Source organism: Pleurodeles waltl, chromosome 9 (assembly GCF_031143425.1).
Source record: "Pleurodeles waltl isolate 20211129_DDA chromosome 9, aPleWal1.hap1.20221129, whole genome shotgun sequence".
In the NCBI taxonomy this organism is placed as follows: Eukaryota; Metazoa; Chordata; class Amphibia; order Caudata; family Salamandridae; genus Pleurodeles; species Pleurodeles waltl.
Window position 1 is genome coordinate 296623769 of NC_090448.1, and position 16106 is coordinate 296639874.

At 46.0% G+C, this 16106-nt stretch overlaps 1 protein-coding gene across 3 annotated transcripts in view; it reads left to right on the forward strand.

Moving 5' to 3' along the window:
- Positions 1–16106, forward strand: part of HEMK1 (HemK methyltransferase family member 1) — a 150992-nt gene that overhangs the window by 117670 nt on the left and 17216 nt on the right. For all 3 annotated transcript variants that reach the window (XM_069206767.1, XM_069206766.1, XM_069206765.1), the window contains 2 exons: positions 322–386; positions 698–747. In XM_069206767.1, the coding sequence (XP_069062868.1) occupies positions 322–386; positions 698–747 (115 nt within the window). The remainder of the gene's footprint in view (positions 1–321; positions 387–697; positions 748–16106) is intronic.

The following is a 16106-nucleotide window of genomic DNA, read 5'->3' on the forward strand; positions in this document are numbered from 1 at the left end:
TGAGATGCGTTGTTGAAATGTTCAAAGTGGATCACAGTGGCACTTCTGCTTAAACCTAATGTAGAATCAGGGCGTCCCTCTGTAGGCATAGCGGAGTAATGGGATATCCCTTCAATTGTATACTTTTAAGCAGGCTGAAACTTTGCCCACATAGTTGCACCGACGCTCCCTTTTAATATTCAGCCTGTTACTGTAATCAAGATCAGAATGCGCTTTTAGCAAAGTGACTAATCCATTCATTAGCCAGCAGTGCATATTTTGTTAGACAATGGACGGCCAGGCGGTAATTCTCACCTTCCTCATTTTCTTTCCTACCACCAGAGTCGTCTTATTTCTGTAGATAAAGGAATAGCTGCTGTAAATCTCACATGGGACAATGCTGTTAGGTAAATATCACCTCCTGCAATGTGATATTTTGTCTACGTCATCACAGTCCAGGGTGTCACACGATATACTCACTTCTGCACAACTTTTCATGTTAACTCTTTCCACATATATATTTAACTAGGATTTACGGATGTCAGTTCACAATTTTGTGCAAAGTATAACACCCCGTCAGTGTGTAGCTCTCTTCTTGTGATACAGGGTAAAATAATCTTGGCCAGGTGGGGGTTGCAGTGCTGGGGTCGAAGGGTAACTTGTCAAACTCTTTCTTATTTCCATCCAAAGTTTCCTTTCTTTCTTTTCTCCTCTGCAGGCTGGAGTTCATGGACCGGATAAAGGTTTTGCATCACAACATCCTTACAGGTAGAGCTCTCTAATATTGTGCACCTGCCTATAATATCTGGTATGGCTTCCTGACATTTCCTCATTCTGCAGCTGCCAATTGAATCAAGTCACGTTCCTCAGTATCCCCCCCCCCCCCCCCCCATTCATCAACTTTTCATATTGAGCGAGGCTTCCTGCCATTGTAAATTTGTTGATCCATCCACCCAACCATCGCAATATGCACATAATCATCATATTCAGTTAATTCCATAGTTGTTCCTTCATGAAACACTCACCTATCACACTCATCAAAGTCCCATGCAGTCCTCCATACCGAACCCACCCATCAGACCTAGCGAGGCTTCCTTGAATCTCATCATGTTACACTTTCATAACCTATTCTCAAAACCCGTTGATGGATCCTAACCAGTAGAGCTCCTAGTCAAACACTCTTGGTGCATGTATCCATTTTTCTCAGTGAAGGGCCTTACCACTCAGCGACACATGTGGATAGCCTCTTAAGACCAGAAAAAAACAACTAAGCTGTAAAGTTTTTCCTGAAGGTGAATGATTGGCCAGTTTCTGCTTGTAGGCGATGGGTGCTTCACCATGTTTACTATACCAATTTCTATAATATTAGTGCTTCCACCCCCGCCCCCCACCCCCCTTTTGTGCAGTAAAGGTTGCATGGCTTCCTTTCAAGGGTGAACAGTGCAATGTGTGGTAGATGTGCTGTGGCAGATGGTGAGTTATTCCCTTAGCATTATCTTATTTATTAGAATTGTTTATGGTTGTGGAATAGTACATTAAAGAAAGACAAGATAACATGTTGTGTATTTGTATAAATTTCTACTGGAAGTGAACTTTAGAGGGTTGTACTACAGTAAATTGCCATGGCTGGTGCATTTGTTGCTTTGCTGCCTTTTTGTAAACATATGAGTCATATCTTTACTATTTTTTATTGAGTTCTAATCTAATAAGAGCAGTATCACAGTACTCAATCAATCAGACATGAGCTTGTAGAGCACTCTACTCACCCATAGGGTTTCAAGGTGCCGGGGGGGTGACCTCAGAGATCAGTCAAAGACCCAGGTCTTGAGGTCTTCCTGAACTGGGTCAGCGATGGCGACTGTCTGAGGCGCAGTGGTGAGGTGTTCCAGCCTTTTGCCGCTGTGGGGTACGCTGGCGAGTGACTGTTGAGCTGAATGGAGAGGTGTGGAGGGGGAGTTCCAGTTGATGCTGCTGTTGAGGTAGTTTGTCTGTTGTCGTGGAGGGCTCTGTAGTCATGTACGAGGAGTTTGAAGTTGATCCTCTTCTTAATGGGGACCAGTGGAGATTCTTCAGGTGTTCTGTGATGTGTTCTCAGTGGGGGATGTCCAGGACGAGTCTGGTGGCAGCGTTCTGAATCTGTTGCAGCTTGTTCAGGTTCTTTTTGGAGCTTCCAGCATAGAGGGTCTTGCTGTTGTCCAGTCTGCTTGTGGTATCCATCTGGCGATCTTTCATAGGAGTCGGAGGGTGTGGAAGCAGGTGGAGGCCACAGAGTTGACTTGCCTGGTCATGGTAAGCGTTGAGTCGAGGATGATGCCACAGTTGTGTGTGTGGTCTGTAGGGGTGGGGGGTTTGCCGAGTGTTGACGGCCACCACGAGTCATCCCAGGCTTACGGTGAGGGTCCCTGGATGAGGATCTCGGTTTTGTCAGAAATCAGCTTGAGGCAGCTTTCCCTCATCCTGGTGGCTACCACTTCCATCCAGTCTCTGAAATTCTTCCTGGCTGTTGATTGGCTTTCGGACAGGGAGCTGATCAGCTGGGTGGCATCCGCGTAAGATACAATATTCATCTTTAGTTCCTGACAATGAGGCCGGGTGCGGTAATGTAGACGTTGAACAGTGTGGGGTTTAGTGATGATCCTCGTGGTACTCCGTAGTTGATGTCGGTGGGTTCTGACCGATGAGGTGGGAGGCTGACTTTCTGTGTTCTGCCTGTCAGGAAGGAGTGAATCCATTGAAGTGCCTTGCCTCGTATGCCTGCTCCGTGAAGTCTAGTGCATAGTGTATGGTGAGATACTGCATGGATGGCTGCAGAGAGATCGAGAAGGATAAGGGCTGCTGTGTGATCTTGGTTGAAGAGGGAGCGAATGCCATCCATGGCTGGGAGCAGGGCGGTTTCAGTACTGTGGTTGGTTCTGAATACTGATTGGGAGACATCTAGGATGTTGTTGTCCTCAATGTGTTGGCGTAGTTGAGTGTTGGTTGCTTTCTTGGTGACTTTAGCTGAGAAGGGTAGCAGTGTGATAGGGCAGTTGATTTTGAGGTCGGTCTGTTGCAGAGTTCTTGAGATGGAGGGATGTCGGTGGTCTCGGCTTGTGGTTTTGCAAATTTTCTGATGACATTGAAGAGTTCTTTAGAGTTGTACAAGGTGGAGTTAATGCAGTCCTGCAGGGCATCCTTCCTGGTGTACCTGATCCGGCTGTTGTGGGATCTTGTGGCAGTTTTGAAGGGTGTCAGGTCTTGGCGGGATTTGCTGTTTCTCCATTTCTTCACCAGCCTCCTGCAGGAGCATGTAGATTTCTGGAGTGCAGGGTGAACCAGCTGGCTCTTTTGGAGGAGTGTTTCCCTGTGGCTGAGTGGAGGGGGGCTAAGGTGTCGGCTCAGTTGGTGATCCATTTGCAGAGGTTCCAGGCTGACATGTTGGCGTCCGTTGTGTCGGAGGGAGTAGAGTTGCTGAGGACGCTGGTGATTTGCTCCTCTGAGATCTGATTCCTTCTTCTGTAGGTGGGGCATGTTGAGTGTGTGTGCGCTGTGGGTGTGGCGATGGAAAAGTGTATGCAGTGGTGGTTAGTCCAGTTTAGCTGGGTCGATTCGCTGATGGAGATGTTGCTGCCTGCATACAAAAATGGGGTTGAGGGTGTGTCCTGCAGTGTTGTTGGTGAAGTAACCAGTTGCTGGAGTTCGATTGTTTCCAGGTTCTCGAGTAGGTTTGAGGTGTTGTGGTTGCTGTGATTGTTGAAGTTGAGGTCGCCCAGGAGAAGGTATTTGCCAGAGGCGAGTGCTTGGGGAGCTATGAGATCAATGATGGCGTCACTAAACGCTGGTTGAGGTCCGGGTGGTCTGTAGAGGAGAGTGCTGTAGGTGGTGGTCTTTGGGGTGGTATGCACTTGGAAATGCAGGTGATCTATGAGGGAGTGAATTCTTTATTGTCAGTCGGAGGATAGACTTGTGGACAATGGGTATGCCGCCTCCTGGTCTGGAAAGGCGGTCTTTGCATAGCAGCTTGTAGTCTCTGGGGTTGGGAATGATGATTGCGATGTCCAGACCGGATGCTGTGTTGGTACATGTCTCGGTGAAGAAAGCTGTGTCATGGCGGGCAGTGTCTATCAGGTCCCAAATTTCCACAGCGTGTTTGCGCAGGAAGTGGACGTTCATGAGGATGCACTTGAGGTGGTTTGGAGATGGTTCTGGTGCTGAGAGGGCTGGTGTTTGGCAGATGGTGAAAATTAGGTGGCAGTGGCAGCAGGAGAAAGGTCTGTGGTTGTTCCTGGGGGAGGCAGGGTGATAGTTGTTCTGGTGTCCCCGGTTCAGAGCGTCTAGGGTCCTGGTGTCATATTGATGGGTTGTGTGGGATCCAGGGTCCGCGGCGCTGGGCGCAGTCCAGGCATGGACGGGTGCGGACGGGCTTGAGGCCACCCTTAAGTAGGGGTGGGAGGAGGGGATTGATCAGCTGGGGGGCGAGAGGGCAGGAAGTGCTCCAAGGGCACGGGGTGGGACCTCGGTGTCTGCAGCAATAGGGAAAGCGTGGGAGCGAGAGAGGAGTGAAAGGAGAAGTGAAAGGGAGAGTAAATGAGAAAAGGAGGCAAACAAGAAAAAGGAGGCAAAGTTGAGCAAAAGGAAGAAAAGGTGAAAAAAGAATGACCAGACAGATGCCTCGGACACGGAGCCGGCAGGCTCTGTGATGGGGCTAGCAGCAGCAGTGGCCAAGCAGGGAGAACGACAGACGCAGGCCAAAAGGTCAGTTCAGTAACAGGAAAATAATACCAGGAACAGAAGGAACAAACTAGGAAGCAAAGCAAGAACAGGACTGGAAAATAGGGCACAGGCTCTGGCTGAAGCAAAGCAGGAACAGGGCTGGAAAACACGGGACAGGCTCTGGCTGAAGCAAGCAGGAACAGGACTGGAAAACAAGCCGACAAGAGTTCGGTACACAGAGGTACAAACTTCAGTGCACAATGCTTTGAGATACATTTTGTTCAATCTTATTCTGGCTTACAGAAAGGGTTTGTGTTTTGGCAATATTGTCTAGAATGCATAACACATATTTAGCTTACTTATATATTGCTTGGATTGCAGCAAGCCATTCACTAAAAGCTCAGTCCAATTTTTGGCTAGTCGTATCACCTACGCAAAATCATGGAAGAAGCACAATAAACAACACACGTCCTCATCCTCTGAGCGTGATGGTATCACACCAGTGTAAGCTGTCAGCTGTTGACAGCCTATACTTACACCAGGCAAAACCCCATTCTATGATTTACCAGAGGAAAAGGGCTCGGAGAGCATTTGGTGATACTATTGTTATTCATAAGTGGGAAGGAACGCACATCAGCTATCCCCTTTATTTATGATTCACAAGGGACTGCAATATCTACACAGTGATTTGTAAAAGTACCTAAACGCTATTCTGCATCACAAATTGACTTTGCTTTTGCAAAGTATTTTGTGCATGAAGCCCAGTGTGACTATTGAAAAGTTTTGAAGACCCCTGAACCTGCATCATGTCAAGAAGAGTTATTGATGGATTCACAAAAAGTAGTGAGTATAATATTGAAATTTAATGACAGCTAGGAAAGGTCACTAGTCAGGCTTGTGAATAGAAGGTGGTTTCAAAGAGGTGCGTAAAAGTTGCAAAAAGCAGCATAAAACTGCCCTGTTTTATGTTCATTAACATACCCTTGTCATCTCTGATGTCATTGTCAGCCATGTATGACCATGGTTTTAATATGGCAACAATCAGCTCATATATGGATCTCCTATCATGTCAAGGACAGCAAATATTCTACTATTAATTTAGGTTGCTAGTAGATTGGCCAGTAACTGGCAACGACAAGCATAAAGCTCATGCTGGCATTCCAATAGAAGATCCAAGTAGAATATATACCATATGATACATTTTACATGGGTCTCTGTTGAGACGTAGCTCAACATGGTTTAGCTTGAAGGATAATGTTGTGGAGCCTGGAACCAATCACAGATAGGGTCACTAATTTTTCCTGATTTGAGGTAAGAGAGGCAGAGTTAGAAAGGACTTTACAGAACAGATGCTGCCACCTGAAGGCATGGGTGTATAGTTTCAGGTGTGGAAGTGGTGATGTTTGTGTTTCTGTGTCTGCCTTGCCTACCAATGCGCCTGTACGTCTGTTTGTGTGTGCGTTATATACAGCTGCGTGCCTGGGGAGCATTAGCTGGTTGAAGAACGACAACCTGACTTAACTGTGACCCAAGCATTTTGTGCACTGGCATAGATTGCAGCTATTCATAGGCTTATATTAGCCCTTTGTTTTTATACCATGGGCATTTTTGGCAACGTTCTGACTAGCCCTTGCATATTAGTAGGCCAACCTTGACACGTGGTGGGCATTCTGGAGAACATTCTGGCTATTCCTCATATAAAGGTGGCCCATTCTTGAAATTTGTTGAGTATTTATGGCAAGATTCCAGCTACTCCTAGCTTAATAGAGGTCAGCATTTGATTTATTATGGGCATTTTTGATACTTCTCTGCTTATTGATGCACATATTGTCAAACTTTACCTCTGTGGTAAAATTACGTCAAAATGAATGCAGTATATTATGTGAGTGAGGAAAATTCAATTGAAATAAAGAGTTCTAGCAAAATAGTGCCTTCTAGCATGCCATGTTTTGGGTGTGGTTGGCATAGGCATAACTATTTGTGGCATAATATTCCTCATCCTTGAAATATAGTGGACACTTGGCATATTTGTGCCCACCCTGACTTAATGGTGGCCATTTTCCAAAGTCGTCCGACCTTTTGTCCCTCCAAAGGTAATGGACACCTGGGATCCAGAACAAGGAGGCTCCGCAAAGGATAACTAGTCTAAAATAAGCTGATGGCAATGACGTTGGTCCATTTCCTGTTATCCACTAGTTAAGGTAATTTTGTGTCATGCATCCTGCTGGAAAGGATGGATTTAGTGTGAGCTGCCAAAATATTTTCTCCCTTGCAGTGAAGCTGAGCCTTCAGGGGTGTGACCTTCCCTTCCTAGCGAAATTAGTATAGTCACTTTACTTCATTCCTGGACAGGAAATCATATAATTAGTCATAGACTCCTTTTAAAAACTCGTTGTTACAAGGTGTGCTATTCCAGGAGGTTATTCTGAATCAGATAAAGACTAAAGGCTCCCAGAATGCACAGATCTGACAAAGGACAGGCTAGGACTGGATATATAGTGTCGTCTGGATCGGATGTGAATTGTCAAGTACATAGATGGTTGTCTCTGGATCAGTGGGAACAGTGCTGAAGTTTCCTCCCTGCATGGTGCCAGTGGGATGGTGTTTATTTTCTGGAGCCGTCCACTGCTCACCAACCAGTACAGCTTGGCTGGAACCTGAAGCATTTCTGCTTGTCGTGGTCTGAGCCTTTCCCCTCTCCACTCAGACCTAGTATGTGCCCTCTTACCCCCACCCCACCCACCTGTGACCCACAGTAATTGCAGCAGCTGACAGCTATGGATCTGACCGAGTGCACCTTTACGTTAAAATAACAGTTTTCCTGGGAAGGCGAATCATGTGCTGATGGACTGCCTTCATATCCTCCAAGCCCTGGGTCAGGTACTTCATGGCTTGACTCCTGCCTTGACCCACACCATATACAGTAGAGCCAAAAGCAGGTGAACCAAGGCCTCCCGGCCTGGTAGGAACAATGTGAGAAGCCGTACATCATGTGAGAGGGGCTCCAGGGCCTGTGGTGGTGGTGATGTGGCTGGTTGTGGTGTATGAAGGGTTGTAGTGGTGGTGGGAGCTTAAAGAAGTGTTGTGTGGGTCTATTTAAGTTCCATCGTGTGTATGTGAGAGTTCATGGGACCTACAAGAGCAACTCTTTTGGAGTGCGCGAGGGTCTTAATTGGCCGATCTCTGCATTGGACTATGACTTGTGGCAGTTGGTAGGAAAAGATTTGTTACTGGCTAAAGTGCTGTGTCGTGGCTGGAGCCCCTGTGGAGCTATGAGGTCCTAGAGGCATCCTCCCTGTAATATTATTTTGATGTGTGGTCCCCGCTCCTGACCCTGTCCTGCGGCCTCCGGTGTCAGACTGCCTGAAATTAACTTTTGTGATGCCTTTTGCTTTGCTCTATCCACAATTGTGCGTAGATATTGATGTATTAGGTAGCACTGCGCATACGGCAGTACTCTCCCTGGTGGACATGTTGCCTTGGGTTTCTGTCATTGCTCCACACATCTCTGGCTCCAAATGACCTTTTTTGGTTCGGCTTTGTTTGCTTGAACCTCGCATTGACCTGCTAAGGAAGGTTCCGCACAGTCCCTGCTCGAATGTGATAAAGGACCGCGGCAACGAGAGCTCGTAACTTCTCACATTGCATTTCTTAGAAAACATTACTGGGAAATCGACAGGAAATGGCTGGCGGGCTTGGCTCTCTCGCGCTATTCTCTTTCAAGGCCTTTTGCTGTGTAATGACAGAGAACGCGTGATCTAACGATGCATGCAGCAGGGGTGTTTTGTTCCTTCGACAGCTCAGTGCATTATCATAAAGTGAGCCTATTCTCCTTTCTTCAAAAACGTTAAGAAATCCAGGGCACAGTAACCAAGCCCTCACCCTCACATAGCTTTGGCGACAGTGAATTGACCGACAGACCTTTGGGCAATGGCAGGACAATTATATATAAACACCGTGGTGGCCCTCCTGATGAGGGTACCCAAGAGCATGTATTGTGCATCAGAACTAAATGGCTGGTCACCTGGCAAAGAGAGTGGACAGTCGAAATTCCATCCACAGTAAGTAAATACAGCTTCTCTTTTTTAATTTCACACCCAAGCATGCTTAACAGAAACATAGGGCTACATTTACTAAGGATGTGCAACAAGGAAAACGTAATGCAAAATGATGCCAAGCAGCACAGACTCTTCCCAGGGTATTTACATTCAATGAGCAAGCATTGGCATTGGCTTGAATTAGAGATGTTAATGTTGTAAATTTCTAACTGGACTTTTCTTGTCACATAAATTGAAAAGTAAAACAGTTGACATAAGCAAACCGATTCAAAGCGCCATGGCCGGCATGAGCAGGAGCGTGAAGGAGAGACACCAAAGGAAAAAGAAGTTTGCTCGCAGTCAAATGCATCAGCTAAAGTGCAATTATCCATGTAACACGGTCGATGACCAAGGTGGTAAAAAAACAGCCCCGAGGAGAAACAAACGTAAAGGATTTACCAATGATACCAAAGGATCTTTGAAAGGCAAGCCCATGAATGAGTGATAGTGATGGGCGTGGTTAAAAGCCCACAGATAGATTACAACAGGCTAAAGCACTTGCGTGCTCGACCTAAAAAAGGTGTCCTTTTTTTTAGCACAGATAGCGTTTTGAGCTGCTTTGCGCCACTTTGAATCAAGGGAGCTTTACTTGGGTGGATCTGCACAAGCATCCATAGATTTTTATCTTGAGATAAAGTCTGATAAACTTAAAATTTTCAAACAAGGCTTTGTGTCAGAAAATAGTGCCTCCTAGAATCAGGCACAATCACAGTGAAAGATTTTTTTTATTTCTGCAAACATTCCACACATTGCATGTCTGATGCACTGTACAGCGTATATACATATAGAACATTTAGGAATTTGTGTAGGTATAGCATTTTGTACTGAAAGTGTTTGCTTCAGGTACAAATTCTATGCTAGACAGCACACACACATACACCTCAGTACTATGGTGCAAAGGTTGTGCCTAGGGTAGCGGTAGTGAGCAGCATCAGGCCATTTTTAATAATATGGCTATGCACTGCTTTCTCCCCCTGTGCTAGTCAGGGGAGCAACGTTGGTTGTTGTGATGGACTGAGCTAAATAAATCTGCCTGTTAGTGTGCATGCCTGCCATGCCCAGCCTTAACCTTCACTCTCTCAGGCACTTGGTGGCCTTTCAAAGGCTTTCTGCTTCATTTCTCTCTCCTTACTTCAACTCACCTCCTTTAGCTCTGTCTCTTAATCTCTCTTTCTGTCTTCTCTTCTTTATATACTCTCATTCTCTCACTTATTCTCAGTTCTACCTGCCTCACCTTTGTCTTGCTCACCTCGCTCTCAGTATACCCAAAATATCTCATTCAACCTCTCTCTCTCTTATGACCTACTCCACTTTCTATCACTCTGTGCCTGTATCTACATCTATAACTCTCGATCCCCTCTCTGTGCCTCAACTATCTTTCTACCTCATCCGTTTCGCTTTACCTTATCGCACTTTTCTATTTGTCCTCAATGTATCTTTCCTTTTTCTACTTCACTTCTCATACAACCCCATCTCTATCTTTACATCATATATCTCATCCCATGTCTCTGCTACCTTAGCTTTCTCAACGTCTCTCTCAGCTTTCTCTGTGTCACTACTCATCCTCGCCCTTCTATCTGATTTCTTTCTCTTCCTCACATATTCTTCACTACCTCACCTCTGTACACCCCATCGCTCTCTCAATTCCTAAACTCTAAATCAACTTCACCATTAGTTCACTACCTCACCTCTCTACCTCCTCTTTCCCTCACTTTATCCCTGTTCCCTTTTCTTAATCTCTGAATTTCACACTCCTTTCTGGCTACCTCCATTACTGTACCACTTTTTCTGTCTCATCAATGTCTTTATCTCTCCCTCCCCCTTCTCTCTCTCACACTCTTTCTCTCTCTCTCTCACACACATACAGACAAAATACATATTTCTCTATGGACCTCCTTCTTCATTTCTATCTCAACTGTCTCACTCAGCCTCTTTCGTTATAGATCTCTCCATGCCTCATATAATTTCTTCATTTTCTATCTCATAACTCTATACATCAGTGGCGGCCGGCAGCTTTAGGAGGGAGGGGGCGGGCGGGGCACACACTCACACACACACACACGCATTCTTTCAACACAGACACGCACTCACGCACGCACATCCTTTAACAACACTCATACCATTCAAACATGCACGCACGCACCAAACATTCATTTTAAAACATCACACACACTCATTCTTTCACACACGCAAGCACGCACATCCATTAACAACATTCATACCATTCAAACATGCACGCACCAAACATTCAATTTGAATCATCACACACATACGCACACACACTTACCTTCGGCCTCCAGGTCCCAGGAGGATTGGGACTGCTGCCTTCCCTCATTGGCTGACCTTGGGTCAGCCAATGAGGGAAAGCAGCAGTCCCAGCCTCGTCACAGAGTGGGATGGGGTCAGTGAGTCTGCTGACCCCACCCCACTCTGTGACGAAGTGTCACTGATTGACACTCGCCCTGAGCACTTCAGGGCTTAAACTGAAGCTCCCAGGGAGAGTGTCAATTGGTGACGCTTTCCTCATCACCCAGGGGAGGGCCTCGAGGCACTTTTGCTGGGCTGAGGAGGTCACACCCATAGGAGCTGTGATCTCCTCAGCCCAGCAAAGTTCAGCTCAGGCAGCCAGGAGTGTGCGCAAATCACGCATGTCTGCTCCTGGCTGCCTGACCTGAACATGAAGAGTGTCTGTCAGGCTGACCTTTGTTCAGCCTGGCAGACACTCTTCATGGGGGGCAAAAGGTGGGGGGCGTGCCCCTCCGCCCTAAAGAACAGGCCGCCACTGCTATACATCTGTATATGCACCACCTGTGTCTCTATTTCTCATGTCCTCAACTTCCTCTTTTCGCTCTACACCACATTTTTCCTTCTACCCTTCACCGCACTTATTTCTCTCTTCCACATTATTCTCTTTACATGACCAGTTTTCTATATCTTTTCTCATGTTGCCTTCTCTCTTTCATCTCTTTGTTTTTCCTCAAATCTTTGTCTACATCTACCCCTTGCTGACTTCACCTCTCTCTGACTCACCTTTTTCTACACTTCCTCTCTCTCTCTCTCTGCCTCACCCCTCAAAGTATTCTACTCTGCCGCTCTGTACATTTCCTTCTCCCTGCCTGTCTTTCTATACCAACCTCTAAAACCTTGCCTATTTTTATGCCTCTCCTTCTGTACTAAGATTTTCCTTTTCTATCTCTCCTTATGTTTCCTTTTGGTAGCTTCAGCTTTCCTTATCAACCTAATTTCTCTCCCTACTTCTTATAGCTTTTTACAATATCTCCATTTCTTCCTCCTCTATTTTACGTCTCTCTCAATATTGTCTGTTTATCCCCTTGTATATTTTTCATATACTGATCCTTTTCTTTTCTCCTACTCAATAGGGTCACAGGTAACTGTCTAGCAAGAGAAGTGCACACCTACAAAGAGGAGAAGAGGGATAAGGCAGTGTAAGAAAAATTAGCTGAAAGTTATTCGATTTTTACCAAAGGAATGATGAAAGTCCTCTGAACAGTTTTGATTTTAACTGTTAGTAGGAGGCTGACCTGGCTTATAGTGGGTACCTAATGGTACCTACACCTTGTGCCAGGTCCAGTTATCCCTTATTATTAGTAGATTAGTAGTGCTCTAGCAGCTTAGGCTGGTAGAGGTAGCTATAGTAGAGCAGCTTAGGCTGAACTAGGAGACATGCAAAGCTCCTACTATACCACTTATATATGTACTATATCATAAGAAAGACAATACTCAGAGTTACTAAAGGTACTTTATTTTAGTGACAATGTGCCAAAAATATCTCAGAGGATATACTCCCTTAGGAGGTAAGTAAGATGTCCCACGGAGTGCTGGAGGATGCAGGGTTGTTTCTTTGGCAAAAGACCGTAAACAAGCATTGCTAGCTGCAAGAGTCGCGATTGAAGAAAAATGGTGCTGCCCGGGCCCAGGAAGGACCAGGATGTTGCCACTTGGGAGAGAAGACAGAGGGGGCCCTCAGCAATTCAGAAAGCCCACGCACAAGAAGGTAGCACCCGCAGAAATCCTTGAACACAGGTTTAAGAAGACTGAGCACGGCGGTCGTCTCAGCGCTACAAAAGAGGGTCCCACGAAGCCAGAGGTCAACTCAGGAAGTTGAGCAATGCAGGACGGAATGCAGGAGACCTGGGCTTGGCTGTGCACAAAGGATTCCTTGGAAATGTGCACAGAAGCCCTAGCAGCTGCAGTTCACGCGGTGCACACGATTACTGTCTGGAGAGGAGAGGCAAGGACTTACCTCCTCTAAATTTGGACAGTTGGACCACTGGACAGTCTGGGTCACTTAGGTCCACCACCTGTGTTCCAGGGGCCACCCTCGTCAGGATGAGAGGGGTCCCAGAGTACCGGTGACGCTGAAGTTTGGTGCCTGCTAGAGCAGGGGGAAGATTCCCTCAACCTGCGGGAGATTTCTTCATGGCTTCCAGTGCAGGATGAAGGCCGGCAGCCCCCAGAGCATGCACGACCAGGAAACAGTTGAGAAAGCCAGCAGGATTAGGCACTACAATGTCACTGGTAGTCTTCTTGCTACTTTGTTGCAGTTTTGAAGGTGTCCTGGAGCAGTCAGTGGTGGATCCTTGGCAGAAGTCGAATAGAGAGGTGCAGAGGAACTCTGCTGAATTCTTGCAAATCGTTATCCGAGGAAAAGCCCACTTTAGAGACCCTAAATGGCCCTCAGAGGAGGATTTGCCACCTAGTGAGCTAAGCACCTATCAGGAGGGGTCTCTGATGTCACCTGCTGGCACTGGCCACTCAGAGGCCCCCAGAGTGCCCTCACACCTCTGGATTCAAGATGGCAGAGGTCTTGGACACACTGGAGGAGCTCTGGGCACCACCCCTGGGGTGGTGATGGGCAGGGGAGTGGTCACTCCCCTTTCCTTTGTCCAGTTTCACGCCAGAGCAGGGACTCGGGGTTACCTAAACCGGTGTAGACTGGCTTATGCAAGGAGGGCACCATCTGTGCCCTTCAAAGCATTTCCAGAGGCTGGGAGAGGCTACTCCTCCCCAGCCTTTAACACCTATTTCCAAAGGGAGAGTGTGTAACACCCTCTCTCAGAGGAAATCCTTTGTTCTCCCTTCCTGGGATTGGGCTGCCCAGACCCCAGGAGGGCAGAACCCTGTCTGTGGGGTGGCAGCAGCGGTAGCTGCAGAGAAAACCCCAGAGAGCTGGTTTGGCAGTACCTGGGGTCCATAGTGGAGCCCTGGAGATGCATGGGATTGGCACCCCAATGCCAGATTTGGCATGGGGGACAATTCCATGATCTTAGACATGTTACATGGCCATCTTCGGAGTTACCTTTGTGAAGCTACATACAGGCCCTGGGTGTCCGGCGGGCCCGGGGAGGCCTCCCACGCGTGTAATGGTGTACCCGCACTCACAAAGTCCAGAGAAATTACCCTGAACTATGTGGGGGCACCTTTGCTAGTGCAAGGGTGCCCTCACACTTAGTAATTTTGCACCTAACCTTCAGCAAGTGAGGGTTAGACATATAGATGACTTATAAGTTACTTAATTGCATTGTAAAATGACTGTGAAATAACATGTGCGTTATTTCACTCAGGCTGCAGTGGCAGTCCTGTGTAAGATTTGTCTGAGCTTCCTATGGGTGGCAAAAGAAATGCTGCAGCCCATAGGGGTCTCCTAGAGAGCATAAGCACTGAGGTTCTGGTTAGCAGAGCCTCAGCGACACAGTTAGGCACTACACAGGTATACACATGCAGGCCACAAACTATGAGCACTGGGGTCCTGGCTAGCAGGGTCCCAGTGAGACATATAAAACACTGACAAATAGGGTTTTCACTATGAGCACTGAGGTCCTAGCTAGCAGGATCCCAGTGAGACAGTAAAAACACTCTGACATATACTCACAAACAGGCCAAAAGTGGGGGTAACAATGCTAGAAAGAGGCTACCTTCCTACACAGTTGCAGCAAGAACGCCACTAGTAAAGGGGGAATTATTGGTCATTACACATATTCAACAATTAAAACAAACATTTCAAGTAATATGTGCATATGTCTTATGTGAATATTATGCACTAGTCCACTAAGCCCCTAACAAGTCACCCTGAGCTTATTTTCCTACAGTGGGAGTAACAAGAAGGTTTGGTATCACAAGGGTTTGAGTGCGCTGCTAAGTGGTAATAAATTCAAAGGTGCTCCAAACAGGGGGCTGGTGGGTGAATTTACCTTGCTCAGGCCCCCACAAATACTTAAGATGAGTTCAGGTTCTGGTCACTGCCATTATTTCACTAAAATTGTAGGTGAGTGGGGAATGGTGGTTTGGGTTGAAAAATGCATGTGTTACTAAACAAGCTAGTGTAGTGTATGAGAGAAACTCTGTTAACCAGATGGTGTGATGACTTCCAAGGATACTTTATAGTTATAGTGTTAGGGTTTATGTGAAATACACAAAATATTGCTTTAGTTTTTCAATCAAATGGAAAACATTTTTCCATATGAAAGTTTCTTTTCCTCACCCCCTCATGAAATAGGACAGCAGTTAGCATACCTTCACGCAGTTCCTTTCACGTTTTGACATACACCTGCATGACTGCTTTTAGTGATGTAGATGCAAGGAGATCCACCAATAGCACCCATTTTCAGTGAAAATTGTTGTTCGTGTCAATGATTTTTTTTTTTTAGAATTTAATTTAAGACTAAACAAAGAATGAGAAATGTCGACAATATTTTTAACCTATTGTATGCCATTTCTCTTTTCATGGCAAATTATTTGAATTTAAGTGTTATCGTTTCCCACACCCTCTGTGAATAAATCGTTTTTTGTACAACTTTCTCTTCCCTTTCTAATTGACCTATAGCCTTATTTTGAGTTTGGGGGGTGCAGGCTAGCCACTAAAAAATAGAGGATGCCCTATCCATCCTATTTAGAGCATACAGTGCCTCTATGAAGTTTAAATAAGACAGACAGTGCATCTACCTCTTTTTGGCGGTACCCTTGCATTCTGCTCCCTTTAAAATAAGGCCCTTTACTCCTAATTTATTTTTTACGTGAAAGTTCAGATGCGCATATTTTTTTAATTTGCGAGGAAGACATTGAAAATGTTGGTAAATTCCCACACAGTTGTGTCCGTGTAGACGTCCACAGTATTTTAAAAACCACTGTCCTGAGATTCACCTGGAAACACTTATTAACAGTCGCTAGTGACTGTTAAATTACCGCACACCTGTTGGAAATTCCTCAGTTGTAACTGATGTGTGCTTCTAAACTTCAACTGATCCTGATTTTGGGAATCTAGAAATGACACATTACAACTTTTTATAAGTGTAAGTTTGACCTATATACATGTATTTA